This window comes from Martes martes (genome assembly GCF_963455335.1).
Source record: "Martes martes genome assembly, chromosome: 14".
NCBI lineage: Eukaryota > Metazoa > Chordata > Mammalia > Carnivora > Mustelidae > Martes > Martes martes.
Window position 1 is genome coordinate 13872015 of NC_137902.1, and position 25333 is coordinate 13897347.

A 25333-nucleotide genomic window follows, 5' to 3' on the forward strand; every position below is an offset into this window, starting at 1 on the left:
CTAACAGGGCGTGAGGGTGAGCAGAACGTCCTCCTTCACCGTGCTTTCGCTGCAGAAGCTGTGCCTGCAGACAGCAATGAAAGCCTCGTGAGTGCTGGGCGGCTTTACGTGGAGTTTCCAGTTGTTAAGAAATGGTAATGGCTGATTTTCAATTCACAAGGCATGAGGGGAACACTAGGGTTGTAGCTTCAACCAGTCCCTGGAGAGCCGATTGGAGCTTGGAGCGTCCAGTGAGGCAGGTGACTGGTGTCTGCGACAAGGTCTCCTGTGGGCTCGTCTGCGGCAAGGTCCCCGAGTGGCCCTGGTCTCTGGGACCTCAGTCTGACAGGACTGTCAGGCCTTAAGACAGCAAATGGACCTCTCACTGGCCTCCTCCTCCACAAGTACCCATGGGCCCTCCTTGGACACAGCAGACTGGTTTACAGATGGGCTCGCTCTGGACTGAGCCCCTCTGGAAATGGGATTCGACCTTCTAAAAGCGACAGCGAATTGAGTTCCTACTCACTCCTGGCAATGGCGCTGACCTGTGGAGACTTCACCCTCACAACCCATGTGTGAGTAGGTGTTACCATGAGTCGCCCATAAAAGGAGAGGAGGCTGAGGCACCCAAGGCTCTCAGTGTGCGGAAGAACCAAGGTGCAAAGACAGGTCCAATGTCGCAGTCCACATTGCCCAGGACGGGGTCACCCTTCATATCTCCCTTGACCCTCCCTTCCACACCTGGACTCAGCAGCTCTTTGTCTTTGGGCTCCCCATGCCCTCCCTTCCAGGGCTGACACGGGGCTGGTTACTCGAGTCTCTGAGCCCCCGTGTCTTCATTTGCAGACGAGGACACATTACCCTCCTGTGATTGCTGAGAATCCCGTGTTAATAATACGACATGTCATAACAGTAAATGTAAAAATGTATAAATTGATTTAAAACAATGCAGATAGAAGTGACCGTCATGCCTGTTATTCTAAGAACCGCAAACTTGTCGAACCTCATCACCTTTGATCTCTGAGGCTTTGCCGGGGTTTCTCCCTCATCTTCCCCAGGGTCCCTTTGAATTTCACGCGTCTTTCCTTGCTTCCCTGACTCTATCTCCATCCTACTTCCTATTCGCCACACCTTGAGCCCTGTCGCCTGTGTTCAGGGCTCCTCTGCCCCTCACACACCAAGCCCATCGCCCCTGCTCATGTCCTTCCCAGCGGATGTCCCTCAGCCCAGGAGATCCTCGTGGCCCCCTCTCCCCTCTGTCACTGCCTCCCCGGGGCTCCTGGCTCTGCCTTCCTCCCCAGCCACGCTTTTTGGGCCGCTCAGGTGAGTTGTTTCTTCTGTCATTGACTTTCCATGAGAACCTGAGGTCCCTGGTGCTCAACAGCTATCACGCAAACTCTTCGAGAGCAGGCTTGACCTTTGCATCTCCTACTGTTTGCCAGGCATACAGTAGGTATCAATAAGGTCAGAGAGAAGGTGGGGAGAAGATGCCGGGGAAGGGGAAGAAACAGAGAGGGAGAACTGCATTCTTCTTTTGAAGCCACATCACTGGGGAGGAACTCTAGTCAGCAGGCTCCTTCGTAGGACTTGCAATTCTAATGGGGCCGCTGGAAGAATTTGCAGGGTATCTGAGAAGAGCTTGGACTAAACTCTTGATTTTCCAAAGCCTCCCAGTGATGATGCTGATTTTTTTTTTTTTTAATGTTACTTACTGGCTGTTTTTCTAACAGCAAAATACTTGAGTAATTTGACAAATTCAGCTTTTTTTTTTTTTTTTTTTTTTACTTCCCAAACTTGTTTGTGATGTTTGATGCTGTTTTGCTGTTTTGATTGAACTCTATTTTAAGAAATCTGATCTAGCTTCTCTTAAGATAGATTTCCTCTGCGGTTGACAGGCAGGGGACTCAGGAACTCAGGGACTCAGGGACTCAGGCCCCTGGAGGGTCCAGGAGGCAGTTGATGGACTCAGGGCCTCAGGGGTGGCCTCAAGTACATTCTGTTCCACTTCTAGAAAGTGCCGAAAGTCACGGCCTTTCCTCAGAAAACCTGGAAGCTACAATGCCCTGACTGATTTGGTCTTGTATCTCTTTCCTTTTCAAAATCTGCCTGTGAGCAAGTCATCGCCTGGGAACACTCTGCATTTTTAAGGTTCTAATGATATCACCTTCTTCCAACACCTTCTTAACCACATAGTTCCAGGATCCAGTCCATTTCCTAACGGGGCCTTGGAAACTCATTTTAGAGGCTTATTGTCCTCCGAGGGGGGTGGGCAGGGAGGCTCCGGGTGCACCTGCCGCCCTCAGAGGGCTCTCCACCGGCTTCCTCAGGGCTATGCTCTAGCTGAGAGAGCCTTGTGCCTCTGACCACCTGGCTGGACCAGTCCCTCTGTCCTCCCTGACTCACAGGGATAGGGAGGACCCCACAGGGTCAACCAGCCTGAGATGTGACTGTGAAGTCGGCCAACCCACCCTCCCTGCGGGGGAGTCACATTCTCTGAGACCCGAGTTGAGCAACCTCACCTAACCTCCCAAACCTCAAGATCATCAGTGACCACGTTCCCAGGATCCCCTTCCGCAAAGAGACCCCAGGAAGGTTCTATGGATGACAGTTGTGGTCCCAGCCTTGGGGACAATCGCTCTGCTCCCCTCAGGTCACTGCGCCCACATCCCTCCAGCTGTCACAGCAGAGGACACTGAAAGTCAGGATAGAGATTCTGTAAGCTCTCCCTTGTCCTATCTCAGATTTTATATCTTTTCCTCAAATTGCTTTTTTTTATTGGCCTGAAATTTCATGATCTTCCCCTCTTTAAAAGGTAGCTACTCTTTAGCTTATACTTATAACTTTATACCCTCAGAAATTATTTCTTTCTTCTATCTCTCACTTTTCCTCTTTATCTTTCCTTGAAGGCAGGTGATACCACATGTATCCTTCTCAGATAGGGCTGGGAACACCCAAAAGCAATGCTTTATGCAGTTTGTCAATTGTTTGCCTGCAAAGAAAGGACCCCAGATGGGTAGATGGTCTTGGCTTTTCTGGCTGAACCATGACTACCCTTCTGGGGCAAGTTTCCATTACAAACACCAATCTCTACCAACACCCTTAGGCACAAGCCAGCAACGATATACATACACTGTCTTCTCTTCTCCTTTCTGCACCGTGATCTTGGCCGCACCCACTTTGGGGAAGGTTGGGTTTACCACATGGTTATTCCAGAGAAACTTGACTTTCTCAATTGTTCCAACATCGAGCTTTGCATCAAACTCATTGGTATGGGTAGAGCCTGGTTTGAGAATCCCCCTTGAAATAAAGAGAAACATTCCCATGCATAGAAACAAGCTCTAATGACAGATTAAGGCCAAACCACTTCATTCTACTCGAGATTAATGAGATCAGTTTTTAAAAATTAATTCTCAAATAAAGGATGGAGAAATGGAGGAGCCAGTTACATGCCAGCAGCTGCACACTGTTATTTGAATATTGTTTTCTCAAACTCACGTTAATTTCTACCCAAAATGTTCTTATAGAAAACTACATTATTCCTTCCTATTATTAGTTTTTCTGAAATAATTATTTGTATAGTAATAAGTTATCCACTTAGTTTAACCCAACAAGCATGTGTTACCATGCTAATCAGAAAATATGACATCTGCGGTAATATTAGATATATTATTTTAAAAATCTGTTTTTAAAAATGGATCTATCAAAAGAGAAAAAACTAAATGTCTGGATTTATAATTGCGAAAAGAAAATTGTCAGCAGAAGTCTGAAACTGACTTTACTACCTAAAGGAAATAATTTATAATCAATCGGTAAAGAGATGTTAAGCATTTCAGTACATGGATTGGAAGGCCGTGTACATCAGCCAGTGAGATGAGAGGCTAAAAAAGGAAACTCACCTGAAGACATTAAATTGATGAGTGTTTCCCTTACTTCCAAACAAAGCAACTTTGACCTGACCTGTGGCTGTTTTTCCAGACAGTGTTAAAGAAACCCCATATCTCCAGCCTGCACAGGGGATAGAAAAGAGTTCAATTCATTCATGGACAAAACAGTTGACCCAAATTTCGGAATCCTGTCCCCACCCCTTACACAAGGCATCAAAGTATAAGAAGTCTTTCCTGTTAATCTACACCTCAAACCAGGCTCTAAGGACAAGTATGTCTCTAGCGGTATCCCGTCTAGACCCGTACTGCCCAGGAAAGGGGCCACTACCTACATGCAGCTGCATAAATTTAAATGCAAATTAAATCAGATCAAAAATTAATTCCTCATTCTTACTAGCCACATTTCGAGGGCTAGATTGCCACATGTGGCTACTGGCTACTGTATTGGACAGCAGAGAACATTTCCATCGTGGCAGAAGGTTCTGCCGGGCAGCTCTGCTCTAGAGGGACCGTGCTATGAGAGATGAAAAGAGAAGGGACAAGGGCTCGTTCCCACATTGGGAGAGCTGACCCAAGAGTGCAGTCCTGCAGGCACAGGAGCGGGGTCTGGGTCCTATCTGTGCAGCCCCAGGGGCCCAGATGTGTCCAGCGAGAGTGGGGCTCAGTTCTTACCCAGCTCTATGGCTGCCGTGCTGTCTCCGTGCCCATGAGCACGCATAGACACAACCTACAAGCATATAACCACACGCTCACACACATGCACACATGCATACACACACACACATGACCGTCCTGCACACACACACACATAAACACATGTGCACAAGCATACACACACATACACACACACATGTACACACATATGTACATAAACACACACATCGTTTGCCTCACTCCTACTCGGCTTTCACATCCTCAGACAGATTGTCCCTGTCCCTTCCAGGGTCGGGTCCTCAGTCCCAGGGTGCCACAGCGGTGACCCACCACGCCCAGGCCAAGTGCGGCTGTTTGCTCAGTTCCCGCCTTCTCTGCCGGGGCGTCCATTTCACACATAGACCGCCTCGCTCATCCCTGCACGCCCAAGGTCTAGCATGGTCTGTGGTCCATAAATCAGTGTTGGTTGAGGAATGAGTATGTGGTTTTTTGAATGTTTCATTTGTTGTTTTAAAATATGGGCCAGCATTTCGTGCATCCCTACAGCAGTAGAAGGATTGATGAACCAGTGTCCTTCTTAAAAATATGTAGAGTGAGGGAAATATTCTACATTTTGATTGCAGAGATGGTTACATGGCTCTTCATCTATCAAAACTCATAGAACTCCACACTGCAGAGAGGGGTGAGTTTTGCAGTGTATAAATTGTATCTCAATAAACCTGACTTCAAAACCTAGATGAGACGTATATTATATTTATGTCTTTCCATAAGCACAGTGTCTTTTTTACAGTGCAACTTCTTAAGGAATTGTCACAGAGCAGGTTGGCACAAAGTGGCCCAACCATGTCCTGTCTCTATCCTATGTCCTAGATGACTCAGCAGATTTTTGAGAGAAATCACTCCTTCCTGATTCCCACCCACCCTCCACCAGAGAGGGACCCCTGCCCCTGCCCCTCTCTACCAGAGAGGTAGAAATGGGGCAATTGGAACAGGGCTTCTTAAGGGGCTCAGTCCAGCAAAGAGCTCGTCCCAGATGAATGTTTGATGAATGAATAAAAGAAGAGATGCGCACGCACGACACAGTCTTAAAAATGAAAAGAACAATGGACCGTGGAATGGTAAAAATTCAGGAGCAGACATCACCACAGAGATGCAAAAGTTGCTATTATCCCCTCATTCATGCTTCTATGCCTTTCATGTTATCGTCACAAAAGGGAAGACGTGCAGACTCTTTCCAAATCCTTGGTTGAGTCTTACATGGGAACGTTTGGGCAGATGTGTCCTTTCACTATCAGAATGTGCTCCGAGTTGTTCAGGTTAGAGAAAAGCCCTTCTTGTCTATCAGAAGCTCAAGCGTCTTCACGTGGGTAAGCAGGACAAAGTATAACTTACGAGCAAAATTGCTGGAATCCCCTGTGTTCAGGAAGAATTTCTGTGGCTCGCCACTTGTTTTGCCGGCAAATTTATCAGCGTAGTGGCCCATCTGGGGGCACCCTTGATCTGGGCAAGGGAAGCACTTGTTCTAAGGAGAAGAGAGACATCAAACTGTAAGGTGTGAATCGGTCTTTTTCTGACCCACGCATCTCAGGGAGAAATTCTCCTACAGCCTGAGTTCCTTCACCTATAACAGGAAGGAGATCAGGATAGATGATGTCTAACTGACTTTCACCCAGGACAGGACTCCTGAGACTGAGGTACATCCCGTCAGGATATACAGATGTCTGGGTGCCAGGCTAGATCAATGACCCCTCCCATCACGGGATGTGCTGGTGAGTGATTAACAGCTAATGCCTGGACAAAAACCCTCCAGTGTAGCCTTTGCCAATTTCCGTGGTGTAAATACGCTGCTGTCAATTTCAGAGGCCCAAGCCCCGAGCCAAGCATCTAGAACACCAAGCATCCAGCTTTCCTTCTCTCTGGCGTATGAATTCTTCTCTCACACGTTCTTCTGCCCTTACTCTGTCTTTGCTCTGCCCTTGGCAGAAATGCACACCCCTCTCATCCTCCTAAATTCTATGAGTTTTCAAGCCAAATTCAAACACTGCCTTTTGCAGGAAAGCTTTCTAGATCATTGAAAGGATGGGTCTTCTGATTTCCCAGCATCTTTCTCACCCACATGACTTATCTAGAATTTTAGCCACCTCCTGCCCAAATTTATTTTTCTCCCTCTGCTTCCCACTATCATAAACTCAGAGGGACAGTCCAAGACAAGTAAGGGATGGTCAGACCCTGCAAATTCCCAGTACAGCAGGACAACTGTCCCACAGAGGGACTCAGAGAGGGATGATCACTTACAGACTCAAAGGCCCTGTAGGAAGCACAGGGGTACGAAGCAAACCCATCAGGGTTGAGGATGCTCTCTGAGTAATACTTGTAACTTCTCAGGTGATTGCAAGCCACAAAGTCCCGAGTTCCTGGGGAAAGAAAGGAGGAAGTCTGCAAAGGTGGTTGGGGGGCCAAGAATTTCTCTTGTTCCAAGTGGACAGGTTCCAAAGTGGAACCACATTTTCAGAAATTTAAGGTAAGGTAAATTTAAGGTAAGTCCAAAAGAAATGACAGTTAACATAGAGAGTTCCTATAATCCTCCCCTTTCTAGGGCGTGGGTGACATAGCATTCCTAAGTACAGAATGATATGCAGATTACAGCCTCGGGTGTGCAGATTATAGCGAGGAAGGGGGCAGAGCTGGGGCTAAACCCAAGCCCATCTGGTGCTTGAGCCCCTGCCTCTCACCATTGTGCCATCCTGTGTCCCAGGCACCAGGCTGGAGGTCCTTGAAGACACAGCCAGATGTGACATGACTTCTCAGATATGACAAAACCAGGGCAAGGACAATTAGGACATTGTCATGCTGTGTTTAGGTTATTAAAAGGGAGAGTCGAGTAGCTTTAGGTAGCTCTTTTCTCTTTTTCAGAGCATCTTGCCTTTCCTGATCACCTTCCTTGGCCCCTACAGCACCTGTCAAGGGGCAGAGGTCACAGCATACCTGCTAGACATGCCCTAAACTTGCTTGACCATTACTGATGGAGCGATTAGGCAACCTTATCTATGTAAACACTCAGAAGGCTATAAGAGATGAACACATAAAAGAAATAAAGAAAAAAAAACAAAAAAGGAAAAAAAAGAGATGAACACATAAATTTGCATTCTTAATATAGGCTTTGATGGCATCCAAATGTGCTGAGACATTTTGATCAAATTCAGTAAAAATCTATACCCTTTAGATATGGTCGGACCACTGAAGGTTTAAACCTGTGTGGTACCAAGTGATGAGTTGGGCTGAAAAATTCACTTATCCATTGTCCTTTTGACCTGATTAGACGTAGAGTCTGTATCTGGAGGAGGACCTCTACCCCTGGAGAATTCCACCAGCGATAAGGATTAACCATTTCGAATAGCAGTCTCTGCGTAGCCTTCCCTACCGGTGATGGTTTTTCATCCCGACCCGACATAAAGGAGTAGTGCCCAAAGTCATTGCCGTGGAAATGACTGGTGAACATTCTCCTTCTGGCTACAGAATTGAAACCAATTATATGCGCTTGAACGGTATCACCGACTCCCAAGGGAAAATTGGCAGAAAAATCTTCTTAGAACCAGGATGTCTGCTTTCATGGTGTTTCTTTTCTTCATTAGGTAGCTACCAATTGATTGCTGGAGTTATGGCTTTAAGCAAGGTTTTGTCATTCTTTGTCACTTGAACAGTCCAGGACACCCACGACAGTGTTTTAGGGAAGTATAAAATCCGTAGAGCAGAGATATAACAAATAATATGTAGCTGTATTTTTTCCAGAAGTAAAGTCTAGAAGGGGGAATTATATATTTTTAAAGAGCAAGGTGTTTTCATTTTGGAGATGTGCCATGGAGGATTCTGTTCCCCCCCACCCCCCAGGCCCCTGCCCCAGGAAGTGATGCCTCTCTCTGCTCTGACTTTACCTTCCCAAATGCCATCTAGGTCCACAATCTGGGACAGGGCATTCTTCTTGCATCCTGGCATTTCTTCTCCTCCATTGGGGAAGAAGTCAAGGTGACCCATCTGTTGGCTTGCTCCAAAACCTGAAATATTTGGAATAGCAATGAGCTTTTCACCATACAGGGCTCCCTTGGTTAAAACACAACGGCACATGCTTGCAGCTGAAGCGTCATTGGACTCACCCAGGAAGGGGATCAGGGGAGCTGCATCTGTGTGAATCACATCGACAAAGTCAGCATCGGTGGGATCCAGTCGAACCTCTTCAGGAGTACCCTGGAAGCTTGCTTCTACAGGATCCAACCCTAAAAGAGATGACCAGTGCTGCAGACCAACAGACCTGGCTGTGGGTACCAGCAGGACCACAGGGTACAGTTGCTCAGGCTACGCATTGCTCAACCCGAGGGATGCCATACTCTGCAGTGCCATGACCCGTGCATGGAATGTAGGGACAGAGAGTTTCAATATTTCTCCTCAGAAGAGGGCTTCAGTGCATGGATAAAGAAAGGCAGGTGAGCCAAGAGATTTACATTTGTCTGACCAAGGATTTTTCTCCCACATTACTTTCTCCCATTCACTTGCAGATCTTTCTTCTTTAGCATTTTTTTCTTCTTCTCAAGTTTGAAGAAAAAAGGGACAAGGTAGTAAAGTATCACGAATTCTGGAACCAGGCATCCTGGCTCTAAATCCCTACTGAGCTCTTTCTTGGGTGAATGGCATGACCTTGGGCAAATCATGCAACCTTTCTTGGGGGCCTTAGTTTCCCCATTTATAAAACCCAGGTAATAATGTGGTTATACTAAGATTAAATGAAATAATATAGATACAGCTTTTAGCGCAGTGCCTGGCATATTGTCATGGACATATGAGTAAAATATTGATTATTATTCGTGGCAGGGCTCCTGAATTTGTCAATAGCTCTTTGGAGGTCTGGCCAGAGCAGCTGAAAAGGCATGAATGTAATTGTCTGTTGAAAATAAAAGGGAGAACTATAAAGTAGAGGCTTGCTTGAGCCCCATGACTGCAGAACTGGGTTTGAATCTTAGTTCCACTCCTGATTCATTGCATGATTTGAGGCCGGCTATCCAATTTCCTGAGCCTCTTTCTTTAGTTCTGAGGATTCAATGAGAAAATATAAAGCACTTGGCATAGCATTTGGGATAAATAGGCGCTTCGTCTTTGCTTGCTATGATAATGATAATAACATTATATTAGTATGATGGTATTATACAGATGTATTTTGTTGCTGTTATTACAAATTAAAGGCTTTGCCTGGGTTAAAGGAATGCTCTGCAGGACTGGTGACTGGGTTTCCTCTACCAGCAGAGGCAAAGGGAGGATGTGACTCTGCCCTTGGTTTCAAAGAGAAAGGGGAAGGGACTAACAATGTGGACTCTTAATTATGTTTGCTCGTGTTCACACTAGCTTTCCTCTCCGTTTTCTTGGGTGCCCGGTCCTGCCCAATGGCCCACACTCTCAGGAAACACGGATCTAGAGAGAAAGGATGGGGACAGAAGCGGAAGAGGCTAAAGGGAAAAAAAGGGGGAACGAAAGTACCCTTTGCCCTTCCACAAAGACAGGCCTCTTGGGGGCCTCCTGAAATGTCCTGTGCTGGCTCTAAGTGACTGCCACAGCCGAGGGGACAGACTACTTGGGGCCGGCTTCTAGCTGGCCTGTAGGCTTGCACCACATTCTGGGGCTACTGGGGACAGAACCTGTGGTCCTGCCCTTCAGGTCTTACCTGTAATCCTGCCCAGGCCCGGAGTCCTGCTTCCTGCCTCTCCAGCCACGTGGGCTCCCAGGCTGTGGCCAATGAGGTGGACTTGGGAAGGGGAGTAGCTGTAGTTTACCTGGAGAAGGAAGATTGTATTTCCAGAACATTTTTGTGCTGTGGTTTTTGTAACAGGTCAACCTGACATGACTCCTCTGCGGAGAACCTTCTACAGCTCCCACCGCCCTTGGGATCAAGCCCAAACTCATTATAAGGGCCTCAGAACTTTCCTGACTCAACACTCATTTTTCTAGATTCTAGCCAGACCCTGTGTGGAACTTTCAGGTCTCAGATACATCGTATTCCCTTATTTCTGGTCTGGTGTGGACCCTTTTTCCTCTTACTGTCCACTCCCCAGCCACGTGCCAAGCTCATGTCAACACAGCCGGACATCAGCTCTCAACTTAAATGTCTCTCCCTGGGAGACATCCTTAATCACTCCCCCAGCCCCACTCCCCCCAGCCTGGATTAGCTGCCCCCCAAAAGTTCCCATTAAACCCTATAGTGCCCCCCCCCATTAAAACACTGATCACACTCTGTTGTCATGGCAAGTCTTCACCATGAGCTCCCCCAGGGCGGGGATGCATCCCCTCGGCCTCTTAGCAGAGCTCCTGACCCTGTGCCCCCCCCTTCCCACAATACTGCAGAACAAATGACATAAAGCTACGAGTGTTAGCACACGTGGATCTCGGAGGTGTTCACCCATTTGTACTCATTCGTGGTTCCTCAGAGCTTCCAGATCAAGCACCACTGTTTTTAAGTTTTGCAGGGGTGCATAGACCCCTTGACTCTAAGACAGAAACGACGGGGGCCTTTATCTGGTATAGAATAGAGTCATGAAGAGTGAGTGACTTCCCTGAGAGGATTAAAGACTTAAAGAATTAGCCCAAATGAAAGAGCAGGATAGGTTAAAAACAGCTGAATTGATTGTGACAAATGAAATTCTCTGACATCAACAGGACCGTCAACAGGGCCAATGCCCCCCCACCCTTGGTTCCATGTGGATCTCCCTGGGAACGTTGTGTTTGCCCCACACAGAGTCCGCCCAGTGCTGGGGGCGTCCTTGGAGCTGGACAACTCTGGTATCCCCCTGTGCTATGCTTTGTGGGGGAAACCCTTTGACTTTCGTTGGCCTTAGTTTTTACATCTGCTGATGGAAGATGATAATAATAGTCCCCCCCAAGTATTAGCTATTACTGACTTTTCTTCCGCTGCTGTGTCATTATTAAGGCAAATATTAGTTTTAGAAATAAAATTCTGAGACAAATACCAGGTCCAGTTCTTTTTTAAATACCTAACTCCCAGCCGCATCTTTAGCCCACAGAGGCCAGCGGGTGCTCCCTCCCTTGGCGGCAGCGCTGCCCGCGGACTCACCGAGAGCATGCCGAGCAACTGGGCCACCTGCGCGCCCACCACCCGCACGTTGTTGGCGGCCTGCGTGTACGTGGTTTGGGAACCTTTCTTCCAGTCCACACAGATGCAGTTCACCTCCTCGACCTTGAACATGTTCTGGTGTTGGAGAAATGTCAGGATGTTATTATGGGAGCACTCGAAACCGCATCCAAACAAGGGCTCTGAAATGGTTGCTAAGGGTTATTGCTGGCCGGTGGGTCTTTTCCTCGCTGGGGCACTGGGACACACTAGGCTTTGTTAGGAAGCCTGCCGTCAGCTGGGAATGAGCCTTCAGAGAGCTTGCTACAGGAAAGGCAAATCCATTCCCTCTCTAGCTTGCAGATGAATTCAAAGCTGGCCACACCCTGGTTTTCTTTGACCAAATTCAGTAAAGTGGATGAGGTGCTGGGAAAACAAGGGCATCGTTAGGAGAGCCATATTTGGAAGCAGAAAGGTTTCAAGTGCCGTCTCTGATGGCCAGGGTCTAAATGACCTTGTGGATTTGACCTCTAGCCATCCTCTTAGCCTCATGGCAATGCTGCCAATGACTGACCTTGCCTTCTCCCCAGGCGGCTGGGCATTTTAAGTTTTGACGGTCAAGATAGCACAGTATTTCGTGGAGGAAACACACAGAACAGCTACTTGAAAAACAAAACGGCACTGACTTAAAAGAGATTGAAGAATTCTGAATGCGAAACTTCTTCCGGAATGTCAGAGAAACTGATCTATCCTTACACCATCCCACCAGGCAGTACACGCGACCAGCTTGAGTTTAACATGAGTTAAAATCCACTTAGAATTGTTCACATATGGGGGCGCCTGGGTGGCTCAGTGGGTTAGGCCTCTGCCTTTGGCTCAGGTCATGATCTCAGAGTCCTGGGATCGAGCCCCACATCGGGCTCTCTGCTCAGCAGGGAGCCTGCTTCCCCCTTCTCTCTGCCTGCCTCTCTGCCTACTTGTGATCTCTGTCTGTCAAATAAATAAATAAAATCTTAAAAAAAAAAAAGAATTGTTCACATACGCGATACTAATAAGTGTGGTCGCACACACAGACCAAGAGCTGTTTCTCAGGACCTTTCTTTTTAAAGCGTCCCTGAGGAATTTCTTACAAACCAGAGGAATTTGGGGGTGTAAACTGTATCTTACGGTTTATGCACTAAGATCCTTATTAACAAGGGGTCCCTGGGTGGCCGTGACTCAGTCAGTTTAGAAGCTGACTCTTGGTTTCGGCTCAGGTCATAATCTCGGGGTTGTGGGATCGAGCCCCACGTGGGGCCCCGCTCTCAGTGCAGAGCTGTCCTGGGATTCTCTCCCTCTGCCCCCCCAAATACATAAATAAAATCTTTAAAAAGAAGATACTTATTAATGATGAGAAAGAAGAGGTGGCAAGAGCTAAATGCCTGATAAATCAAGGCCAAGTGCAGAATGACTTTAATTTTCTAGGTTTGTAACTTTCCCTGTGGGCACATAGGCGGGAATTATTATTATTTTTTATTTATTATTTATTTGACAGACAGAGATCACGAGTAGGCAGAGAGGCAGGCAGAGAGAAAGGAAGGGAAGCAGGCTCGCTGCTGAGCAGAGAGCCCAATGGGGGGCTCGATCCCAGGACCCTGGGATCATGACCTGAGCCGAAGGCAGAGGCTTAACCCACTGAGCCACCCAGGCGCCCCATAGGTGGCGATTACTAATGTGTATGGAAGGTGGGCCGCTAAGGTACATTCTTAGGTGTCTGAAAAATAGATTGCATCAACGTACAGACAAAAGGAAAGAATGATGGTATGTTATGTATTTGTGCGTGTGCCTGTGTACGTGTGTGTGTGTTCTTCCGCTGTCTGTCCTCCTCACCCATAGATGCTGTCTTACATACAGTTTTGGCACTTTCTATTCTGCCATTTGGTCTCCTGGTCCATGGCAAGTTCTCCATTTCTCAAATAAATGGTTGTAGCAACACATCATCTCAGGGAAGTGGGAGAGACTTGAACAAAGAAGAACATAATCCCTCACTTGCAGGCAAAAGAAACTCCCTCACTAAAACCAGAAGCATGGGGCGCCTGGGTGGCTCAGTGGGTTAAGCCTCTGCCTTCGGCTCAGGTCATGATCCCAGGGTCCTGGGATCGAGCCCCGCATCGCGGACTCTCTGCTCAGCGGGGAGCCCGCTTCCTCCTCTCTCTCTGCCTGCCTCTCTGCCTACTTGTGATCTCTCTCTCTATCAAATAAATAAATAAAATCTTTAAAACAATAAAACCAGAAGCATATCTTTGGCCTTGATTTAGCCAGAAGTAAGATCGTGGACATGTGTGCCCTCACAGCAAATGCCACCACTCCAGGCCGTGGATGTGGTCCAGAAATGCGGAAGTCAATTCTTATTTTTTGCGAACAGAGGCATTTTAATTGCATAAAGGTAACCTCCTATGTGGGGATTCCGTGTTTTCAAGCTCGTCTGCTGCACTTGCTGAAAGGGGCGGGAGGTGTTGGGGGATGGGGTCGGGCCAGTGGGGGCAGAGCGCGGGGCTGGGAGCCGGCCCCTACCTTGCACATGTCCAGCAGCCAGCTCTCTTCTCCCTTGTCTATGAAGCCGTGGATGATGAACCGGGTCTTCCTGGCTGTTTGAAAATTTGATGCCTCAATGGTTGATGGATCAGAGGGAAGAAGAGTCTGTGACAAAAGCAGAGTTTTGCATGTTTTTTGCAGCCCAGCCACTCGGGCCAGCCTCTTCTTCCCCATCTCTGCCTGTCTCAATGCCATGATCTTTCTAAGCTTAGCACAAAAGCCCCCTCCTCCAGGAAGCCCGCCCTGACTCTCCCTTTCCTGCCTGCTCCTGCCCCCCATTCCACCCCTGCTCAGTCAGGTATTACTACCACCCCTGGGGCCGGAATATAGCTCACAGTCTTACCTTCCACAGGGTTCTTGGTAGATGGCAAGCTCTTGGCCCCAGACTAGAATCTCATAACCAGTTAGAGGTTCTGGCAAATGTGAACCATTCATTCTTTCGAGCCAACATTTTACAGAAGACCTACTCTGTCCAGGTCTGGCTAGGCCCGGGGAGCAGCTGGAGGGATTAGGTGGGACAGAACATGGTGGGAGAGGAAGGTACAGAGACAAGGAACTTCTAGTCTGCAGGGTGGGCACAACCCCGCCCCCAGTCACAGTGACATTAATACGACAGAGGTCTCACTTGAAAGTTGTTTGGGTTCTCATTGGTGTAGAGTAGGAAGCGGGTGCCGATTTTCTCAGGGCTCCAGGGGAGAACTTTCAGGGGTCTGATTGCAGTCCCGGCCCAGGGCTCCGAGTCAGAAAAGCACCCGATTTGTTCATAGCAAACTTCCTTTGCTGTAGAGAAAGGATGAATCTGCTCAGGGCTCAGCTTCCCAGGCTCTGGGAGGTCCCAGCTGCTGGGTCCTCACTCCCTTGCCTGGGGACAGTCTGAAGACAATGGAGACACCCTGCCTCTCTTCTCACTCTCAGGGCCACCCTCTGATCTGGGACCGGTGCCATTGAATCCCATAGAGACCCCGGCTGTGCCGCTGCTCAAAACCACCATCAGAGCAGAAGCAGTGTCCCATCCCAGCTCTTCCAATCTATTTATTTGACTAATGGGATAGTCACACACCGACAAGTCTGTATGTTAACCCAGGCAGGTGTTTAGTGCTTTACCTAGAAAAGTCAAGCCTAGAGCACCTGGACATGAAGACAGTTCAGTGCAGTGATGCTCTGAAGTGAGTCCCCCTCAAAGTGCCTACCCTCCCAGGCAGAGTGTCAGCCCCACCCCTTGACCCCAACACCCCTCCCCCCTCCGGAACCTCAGGGTCATTTGGAGCCACTGAAAGCCCTGCCCCGCCCCGGGTTAGGTTTCTTTGGCCAGTGCTGAGATGCCCCATTTAAGCCCTTCCCAAGGGGCAGGTGCGATGTTTCCTCCTACCTTTGACTGCTCCCAGCAGAAAAAGCGCGATTGTCCAGAGGATCTCCATCTACAATAAATTCGGACATTCTCAGCCTCACCAAGCATTACCAGATCAATGAGCACAGACTCTCAGAATTCAAGGCTCTCTGCTTCGAACCCTGCTGGGAGGGTGCAAAGGGGACTTACCCTGTGGGACGGTCCAAGCCTTCCCTCCCTCTAAGTCAAGGACCCAGGCCTTCTTTTTATACCGGAACCTTATCATCTGGAGCCACTTCAAGGAAACAGCAATTGATAATGGAACATGCTGTGTGCACTTAGTATTGTAATCTGCCCAAACACACAGAGCAAGGCTAGTTATAGTTGTCAAATCTTCCCACAAGTCTGGGAAGATGAAAGAATGCTTCATTCGAAGTGGGTGAAAGGTCCCTACCTTGGTACCCATGTCCCTGTGCGTGTAGCTAGGAGCCAAGTGGACCCCACTTTCTCATTTTCTATTTGTTCACCGAGTAGTTTACGCAGCTCAGGAAGGTTGCGGCAGAGACCTCTAATAGTGGAGGGTGGCATTTCTCACTTAGAATGGTTGGGCATGACCCCCAAATAGCTGAAAGTTCTGATCAAGAAAATCTCCTCTCTCAGTCTGTCTGTCTGTCTGTCTCTGTCTCTCTCTAAAGCTCTCTCTCTCTGGCAGTCTAGTACCCGAGCACATGAGCCTTGGGGACAGATTCATAGCCCCCACAGGAGCCTATGACATAATCCCCCATTAACTACCTGTTCCAGTGATCAGTTGCTAAGTAACGAATCAATGCAAAATATAATGGTTTAAAATAACAACTGTTGCTCCATTATCCTATTAAGATTGTGAAGAGTTAGGCTCAGGAGCCTCAGAAAGCCCACATCATCAGGCCACGTCACGTCTGTGGAATTTCCCCAGACGCTCTGAAGCTTGCACACCTGTCCTACGAGACCAGGCCCCAGCGAGGCCATCATGAATGACCCACTGACCTGTGCATCTGTGAGGAGCCTGGCCAGTTCACACCACAGGCAGATAAGCCTTCACATGACAAACACCACTGGTGCCCTAGCACCCCCCCCACCAAGTTAAATATGCTTGAATATTAAAGTTCATGCTCTCCCTAAAGAACCAAAATTCTAGAAGATTCCAGAAAAGACTCCCCCTGGGGTCATAAAGAATAGCAGCCAATGGTCACCGAAGCTTCCTGGGGGCAGTCAGAGCACTGGGCACATATTACCTAATTTATGTCTTCAACAACCGCATGAAGTGAGCATCATTAGTTACCCACCTTTTTGAGTGTGGAAACTGAGGCACAGAGAGATAAGTAAATTGCTTCATTCTGGTAAAGTCACCCAGAAAATGAGTGATGGGATGGGATTTGAATTCAGACCAAACAGAGTGAAATAGGGACTCGATGAACATTCAGTTAATCTGAGCAAGTTGTCTATCAGAGTTGTTGAGGGTTAACCACAGAGAATAGGGGACATACATAAAGAGAATAGTTGAAATAGAAAATAACTTTTCCCCTGCAGCGGCAAACTTGAGTCATATGGTTGACCTAAGTGATGAGATATAAAACTTTGGAAGTCTACTCATGTGGTGTAGGAAGGTGCTGGAGTAGTTTATAAACTGTGGTGAAGTCAAAGGCATTTATGCTTTTCTTTGATGTTGCAGTGAAGAGATTCATGATAATCTAATGGTGGATGAGTAGGTAAATTGGTTGGTAGGTGATGTCAGATGACCCTGTCTGCCTCTTGGACCTCTTCTCCTTACCTTCCACATTGGCTTCATTGGCTGCCATGAAACATGTCAAATCCTTTCCTGCCTCAGGGCCTTTGCACTTACTATCCCATGTCTAAAACTCTCCTCCCTAGACTTTCACTGGGCTGGATCCTTCTTGTCATTCAACAGTTAGTTTAAATGCCACCTCTTTAGTGAGGCCATCACTGAGCGCCCCTGAAGCCCTTTCACTGTCATCCTCCTTCCTGACCCAGACCTCAGTTCCCTAGCACCTTATGTGTTTCCTTCAAATCACTAGTCATGGGTTATAATTACCTATCTTATTCACCTGTTTATTTTTCTGCAATCACATTTTCCCACCTTGCAATGCAATTCCATGAGGACCGAGGGACAGAGACCTCATCTGTTTGGGCCGGTGCTATGACTCCAGCCTCTAGAACCATGTCTGGCACTGAAGTGGTTATGAATTAATGAAAGGATGAATATACACATGAATGGAATTCCTTGGCAATTTACCCTTGTTCTGAGAGTGCATTTCAGGGCTGGGGAAGGGGGCTAGGACACTGTTTAAAGGAGTGGAAAGAAAGAGAAGTTGGTCTTCTGATGAGCAGGCAGACTGGAACTATCTGATCAGATTTAGGGAAACAGTCATCACATGATCTGCTATGATTTGCCTGGGGAGTCAGGCCCCCAAGCCTGTTCCCCCTCTGCTCACCTCACTGCCAGTTCATCTATGGGCTCCATGCTTACCCCAAGGGAAAGGCCCTGCTTCAGGGGTGTGATGGCTGAAACTGCCTCAGGGTGATCAGAGTTGATGGAGAAAGCCTCCAACCAGGACAAGAGGGTTTATCTGCAGCAGCCATGGGAGTCTGGCAGTGACAGTGAGTGTGAGCTCTGGGCCTAGACGATAGGGACATGGGCATTCCAAGAGTAGTTTTCTTTCTTAAAAAAGCTGTATTTCACTCATGTTTGTAAATGGGTAATGCACGCTTTTCCATACATCTGGTATGGTACAAAGTTAAAATGGTTCCTTTACCAGCTCTCTGTGTGTCCTTCGAGAGATATGTCTATATATAGTGTATTTTACCTAAAAATATAAACGGTTGGGGCGCTGGGTGGCTCAGTTGGTTAAACATCCAACTCTTGGTTTCAGCTCAGTCATGATCTCAAGGTCTTGAGATCACGCCCTACCTTGGGCTCCTCGCTCAGCATGGAGTCTGTTTAGGATTCTTTCTTTCCCTCTCCCTGTGCCCCAGCACCCACCACCCCCCACTGGCCCCACTCATGTGCATGTGCTCGCTCTTTCTCTCTCAAATAAATAAATAAATTTAAAAAAATAAAGATACATAAATAAAAATATAAATGGTTAATATATAGTACACACTATTTTGCAACCTGATTCTAAAAAATTAACTGTGGTCCTGAAAATCACTCCTTATCAGTGCATATGGATCTGCTCCAATATTGTTTCCAGCTGCACACTCTTCCGATATTTGGATATTCATCAACCCTCTTCTGATGAACATTTGATTGTTTTTAATCTTTTACTATTAAAAACAATGCCTTGATGAATATTTTTACACATTTGTCATCTGGAAGGACAGTGTATCTGTAGGATGAATTCCTACATGTGGAATTTAAGGGTTAAAAGATATGTACACTTAACATGTTGATAGAAGTTGCTGCCCCAGGTTTCATCATCTGAATTCCCTATGTATGCTGGCTACTGTCCCCACCCTACTCTTGAAACAATAGTGAAGTAGAGACCATGAGTTATTTCAACAGTCAGCTTTTAGAAGTATGCTAGTTATGGTTCTTTTGGTTATAAGCAACAGAAATCAATTCTGGCTAGCTATTTTTTTTTTTTTTTAAGGAGAGATGTATTGGAAGAATATTGTGGCATCTCATGGAATCCATGAAGTTGTTAAACCATGAGACGTAGGGAAGCCCCCAAAACGGGACCACCCTAGAAACCTCAGCAAGTTGTCCTCAGATCCTTTCTGTCTTGGACCTGATACTGAAGCAGGCTGTGTGCATCTCAGCCCAGAATTTTTCTTTACCAGACAATTGGCTTGGTTAGGTCAGGACCTGTCCCCCAATCAATTAGCAATGGGATATGGATCCCGTTGGGTGTGTCTGCCCCAGGGGACCAATCCCTGTGCACCTGGACATGGAGTTGAACCTGTGAACTGGGCAACTGTTACAAAAGGGGTGTGGGTCTGCAGTAAGAAAATAACAATCCTGAATCAGCTGACTCGCATTCTGTACAAAAGTGCGGTTGGTGGCTCAGTGACAGCAGGTGGGAGATTTCTTTAAAAGTACCACTTGGGTTTGTCACACCTTACAGTCCGGATCCTTAGGAGTTATCAAGAGTGAATGATGACTGTGGAGCCTGGATCCCCTGATCAGAAAACCTGATCAGGACCATTGTGTTGTTTTAAGGTAAGAAGCAGCAGCCCTGTGTTCGTCGGCCTCGGTTGTTCTAGATGAAGCGAACTGTACTGGACCACTCTGCTTTCTGCAAAAGTCAAAAGCAAGTGAACCAAAAAGGAGCCCTCACTTCTGACAATAGCAGTGAGGTCAAGGCAGTATGGGAAGTCCAGAGACAAGATGAGCCTGATCCATGGCTAGGAAAACCCTCCTGACCCCTGACTTGCCCCCAGATTTCTGTGGGGCAGACAAACAAGTTAGGGATGATGAGGCGGATGGTGGACATGGCCGCGGTTCTTCCCCCCCCCCCCACCCATGCCCTTTGCAGGTGATCTTGCTGCTCTTCCCATCAACAACTGGAGTCTTTCCCCCCCATACTTGTAACTGGGCCAGTAGTGTGACTTGATTTGTCATTAAATGTGATGGCAGCAACATCTTGGACCAGCTCAGAGCTGTCCAACCGCAAGTATGGGAGACACGCAGCCAAGATCAGCAGCACTGAAGACTCAACCCACTGTGACCAAAGACACGTGAGAGAATCCAGCCAAGAACAGAAGAAGCACCCAGCTAACCTGGGTGCTAATATATGCCTACTGTTGGAAGCCGTCGAGTTGGTGATGGTGCGTATGCAACAGTAGCTAAGCAGTATAGGAACCAGGCTGAGCCAGGCCAGGGACTGGGAGAGAACAGTTCTCATTGAGCTCACTGGTGCCATTCTTGGGCACGTGGCATCAGATGAGGGTGTGATCTTTCCTAAGACAGGGAGGAAATTCCCCCATCTGTCAATAGACACTGTGCTCTAAAGCACTGGCTCCTAGTTAATGCCCTGGGGGGTAGATTGGTCTAATGGATGGAGGTAAGCCTGTAAAGTCTCTTAGACTAATTAATTCATTCTGTAGCAGATAGAAAGATTTCTTTAAATAACGGTGACAACTGAAATATGGTGAGTGAGCTTCTGGGTCAGCTTCAGGGAATTGGACAGAGTTTATATGTACACAGATCTGTGGATCTTTTTGGAAACTATGACTCCATTTCTACCTGACAGCTCTCCTGTCTTCATTGTGTATGGCTCCTGGAAGGTCACAAAGTAGACACTGAGGCTGCCAGCTGTCATCTATCATGTCCACATGCCTGGATGGGGCCAAAGAGCTGCTTTCCTCCAGCCAATCAGCTCTGTCCTTGTCTTCTCCTTCAATGTCAAGTTCAGAATATACAGGTACCTTGTCATCTGGTGAGAGAACAATCTACTGAATTTGGGGAGAAGAGTAGGGTTGGTTCAAACTTGGTTTGTCCAAAGGGCTTTTTGTCTTGAGAAAGCTATTTTCTAAGTCTTCCCCATAGCCTAGACACTTATACACATTCAATGGAAACACATAAGTATTCTTGTATTAGAAGAATTTGTCCCTGTGTATTATTATGGAAGTGGGTATAAGACGTACCATCAGTCAACTCTTGACTTCTTTTTCTTCTATCAGAGATGACCATCTGTGGGACATGAGCTCAGCTGTGGAGGGTAGCCCAGATTTCCTGAGTCCTTTCCAAAGCCATCAGTAGAGCCCATCAGTTCATGTGGGCTGACTAACAAGGAGGAGACTGAGGACACACAGACCCTATTGCCACCCGGGGAGCATTAGGCGCTAAAGTCTGGATCCCCTGTGTTTCCTACTTTATGAAGCCTTTCTCTGTCCTACCCTTCCCTCCACCTCTCCCCCAAAGTAAACACCAACTCCTCAGTCTTCTCAAAGTAACGTATACTTCTGAGACTGCTTCCTAACTGTTTTCCTGTCCAGTTCCCTCACCAGACAATAAGCTCCTGGGAGGGTGAGGAATGTATTATTTATTTCACATCCGTAGTGCCAAGAGCGATGTCTGGAATATGGTCATGGAGATTGCATGGATGTTTGTTAAATTAAGTAATACACTTAATTTCAGTTCTAATGAGGAAGGGACCAAGTTGGCATCACTTCCACAGAAACCTGCAAAGGAACAAGGTGGGACCCTGTGGTGCCCACAGAGGTGTGCCACTCAGATGCCTTTAAGAGAACGTCCTATAGAAGCAGAGGTGACTGACAGTTCAGATGCCACCTGTTGGACCCACCATGTCATTTATGCAGAGGCCACACTTCTGCCAGCTGCCCTCAGCTAATGACTGAGCACGGCAAAGGAACAAGAGCCCATCCACTCCTGCCTGAGGTGGGATCCTTGCAAAGGGCCTCCTTCACTTGGGGACTCTCCATGAACCTGACCAAGACTTCCTCAGAACTTTGCTGAGGTCTGAATCGCTTTCAATCCAATCTTTCCTTCCCTTTCTCCTCTCGTGGGTGTTAGACCTGCATTGCGGTCTGATGGTTCTCCTCATCTACTCTCGCTTTCTCCTCTTTTTACTCTCCACTGACATTTCCCTGGGTAAATCTTTTGCCTGTCTGATCCCATCTTGGGGTCTGGTTCTCAGAAGTTGTATAATAACCTCTCTGTGCTTCAGCTGCTTCCCCTGAAAATGGGGATAACAGGAGCACCTACTTTATAGTGTGTTGTCAGAATTAAAAGAGTAATATGCATAAAGCACTTAGAATCGTGCCTGGTGGACTGTAAGTGTAATGCATATGTGAGGAAAAACAAAAACAAAATAGAGGGGCAGTCAGCTGCCTTCTCAAGGAGCCTGTCAGAAAAGAAATAAAGTCCAGCAAGGAATGGGTTAAAAATCACATGCTCGAAGGGAATCATCTGTACATGGACTGGCTCATCCTTTCAAATGGATCTAGAACTCCTGCCTAAAAGGAGGAAAAAATCTGAGTTGGGCCTCTAGGAATAAGAATATTTCCAGGGCACCTGGGTGGCTCAGTGGGTTAAGCCTCTGCCTTTGGCTCAGGTCATGATCCCAGAGTCCTGGGATCGAGCCCTGCATTGGGCTCTTTGCTTGGCAGGGAGCCTGCTTCCCTCTCTCTCTCTACCTGCCTCTCTGCCTATTTGTGATCTGTCTGTCAAATAAGTAAATAAAATCTTTAAAAAATATATCACTATCAAGTGATGTTGTTTAAAAAAAAAAGAATATTTCCTAAAAATTTACTGAGATCAGAATTAGGTAAATGATCTGAGCAAACAATTCATTTAAAACAATTAGAAACTTGCAAACTGCTCCCTTATGATGAAAATGGATATCCTTCCTTCCTAACAGAAGGGTTTTTCACAGATGTATTTTGAAAGATTTAATTCTTTGAAAACCCTTTGTTCCACCTTGTTACTTGAGTAAATTTGTAGACAATCTTTTTATTCATTTCTTTCATTATTTGCTATTCATCATTATTAGTGTATTATAGAAAAGCTCCAAGAGCAATTCATAGTAATTATAATTAAAAACAGTGATTAAGCCCTCAACATGTATTAAACGTGCTAATCTCAAAAAATTTCATGTATACACCGAAGACACCAAAGTTGATGTGCGTAACCAGCTCTGTACTCGTATATTTAACTTCTCAATTGACATGGCAATTGGATGTTTGATGAGCATCTCAAATTTGACAGGACTAAACCTGACCTCCCTCCTCAAATCTGTTCCTCCCAATCCAGTCATTTTAGTCAATGGTATCTCCATCTAGTTGCTCTGGCCAAAGCTCCAGGAGTCCTTCCTTCCATTCAAATATTCATTCCTCTCCCAGATGCAGGGTCCATGTGTGTTGCAGATGCTGGCTTCCTACGTGGTCCAGTAGTGCACCCTGACTGGGGTAAGCCAATGGGAACATTCCATTTATCAGGCCACAGGCCAATCAGAGTGAGTCTCAGGGATTTTATTTGGGAAAATGGGGAGGGAGATACACCTTTGGTCTCCTACTGAATGTGAAAGAGAAGGTCTGGATAGTCTTAACTGTGGTAAACAGCCCTTCTTCAATTGGGAGAGGAGCAAGCCTTGGTATAAAACCATTAGATACCATAGACAAGAGAGCATGGGAGCAGAAAAAAAAGTGGCTCTTGAAGAGGTCATGAAGTTGTTGGATCAACAAAACCTCAAGCCTCCCCACCTCTGGGCTTTCTAGTCATGTGATTAGAGCTTTTGGTTCATGAGGAAGCATCCTGATTAATAGAGATCAATGTTCTCAAAACACATCTTCATGTGTTGATCAACTTGCATATACTCTGGTGAAACACGGAATGAAAAGCATTTTCACATCTCTCTGGTTTTGCCTGTGTCGTTCCCTCTTTCTGGAGCTGCCCTTCCAGCCATGTCCTCTTGGCAAATCTCCACCCAACTTTCAAGACCTAGCACAGATGGCTCTTTCTCTTTTAGGATGTTAGTGATTGGACATGGCCTAATTTTAAATACCGGACTCTAGTGAAGTCATTCATTCTTTCCATTAGTGAGATGGTCATTGAGAAAATATTTATTCGGTCTCCTACTACTTGTCAGGCATTTGCCAGCCACATACAACACGTAAACGCCTTAAGGAGAGACATGCAGACAAGTAAATAAGCAATTCTGATCCAGAGAAAGAAGTTCTGAGATGGAGGAAGTTCTGGGTGCAGCAGTAATGCAGTGGGGGGCCTCTCATCCAGTCTTAGGGGGTGTGGAAATGGAGGTGAAGAAAGACTTCCTGGAAGAAATGCTGTCTACTCACAAATTTAAGAACCGGGAGGAGTTCAACAGGCAAAAAGACAAGAGAAAGAACATTCCAGGGAATGGAAGAGTTTGTGCAAATGTCTAGCCACATCTGAGATCAGGGCCCTGTTGGGGGCAGTGCTAGCATATAGATTTCTAGAAGGAATATGGTGAGAGATGGTGCTGGAGTCCTCAGTTCAGAATTGGACAGGAGGACCTCACAAGGCTTATTGAGGAATGTGGATTCTTTCTTGGAGACCATTAGGAGGATCTTTGATTTGTGCTTTAGAAAGATTAAAAAGGCTGCAGAGAGGAGAAGAGTTTGAGGGGACCCTACTGGGAGCAGGGAGACTGGTCAGGAAGCATCGGATCTGCCCCATCCTTGTCTCCTTATGTATCTTCTTTCCTGAGATGTCTGATTAGGAGCAGACACAGAACGTAAAGATGATGGGAAAGTGGCAAAGTTTGATACTTGCCATGTGTACACCCTGGGAGGTGGGTCATCCTGGATCTGGAAGTCTGTCTTAACTGATCTGGATGACAACAATAATATTAGCAATGGGCATGACATCAGTGCCAAGGAAACAATGTTCTCAACTCAAATGCCCACGTAATATGTAGCAAACTTCAACCATCATTTGTGGTTCTTCAGACCAACTCCAAATTTCGGATTTTATTTTATTTTTTTAAAAGGTTTTATTTATTTATTTGACAGCAAGATAGAGATCACAAGTAGGCAGAGCAGCAGGCAGAGGGAGAGGGAGAAAACAGGCTCCCTGCTGAGCAAGGAACCCGATTCGGGCTTCGATCTCAGGACCTTGAGGATCATGACCTGAGCTGAAGGCAGGTGCTTAACCAACTGTGCCATCCAGGTGCCCCAAATTTCAGATTTTAATTGTGTTATCTAAAAGAGCCATGGGAACAAAGAACATGATAACAAAGAGATGTATTGCTTCACCAATAGATTTTATTAACAGTAAGATATGCAGTGGTCACATGTCAGTGACTC

General features: G+C 46.8%; 1 protein-coding gene across 1 annotated transcript; it reads right to left on the reverse strand.

Moving 5' to 3' along the window:
- PNLIPRP1 (pancreatic lipase related protein 1) lies at positions 1-15617 on the reverse strand (the record flags this gene model as incomplete). Its single annotated transcript, XM_080823646.1, has 12 exons — positions 1-64; positions 3109-3276; positions 3876-3984; positions 5910-6039; positions 6813-6931; positions 8450-8569; positions 8669-8788; positions 10225-10333; positions 11629-11763; positions 14179-14304; positions 14825-14979; positions 15569-15617. The coding sequence occupies 12 exons, from the start codon at positions 15615-15617 to the stop codon at positions 1-3; spliced, it is 1404 nt and encodes a 467-aa protein (XP_080679772.1).
- Between the last annotated feature and the right edge of the window lie 9716 nt (positions 15618-25333).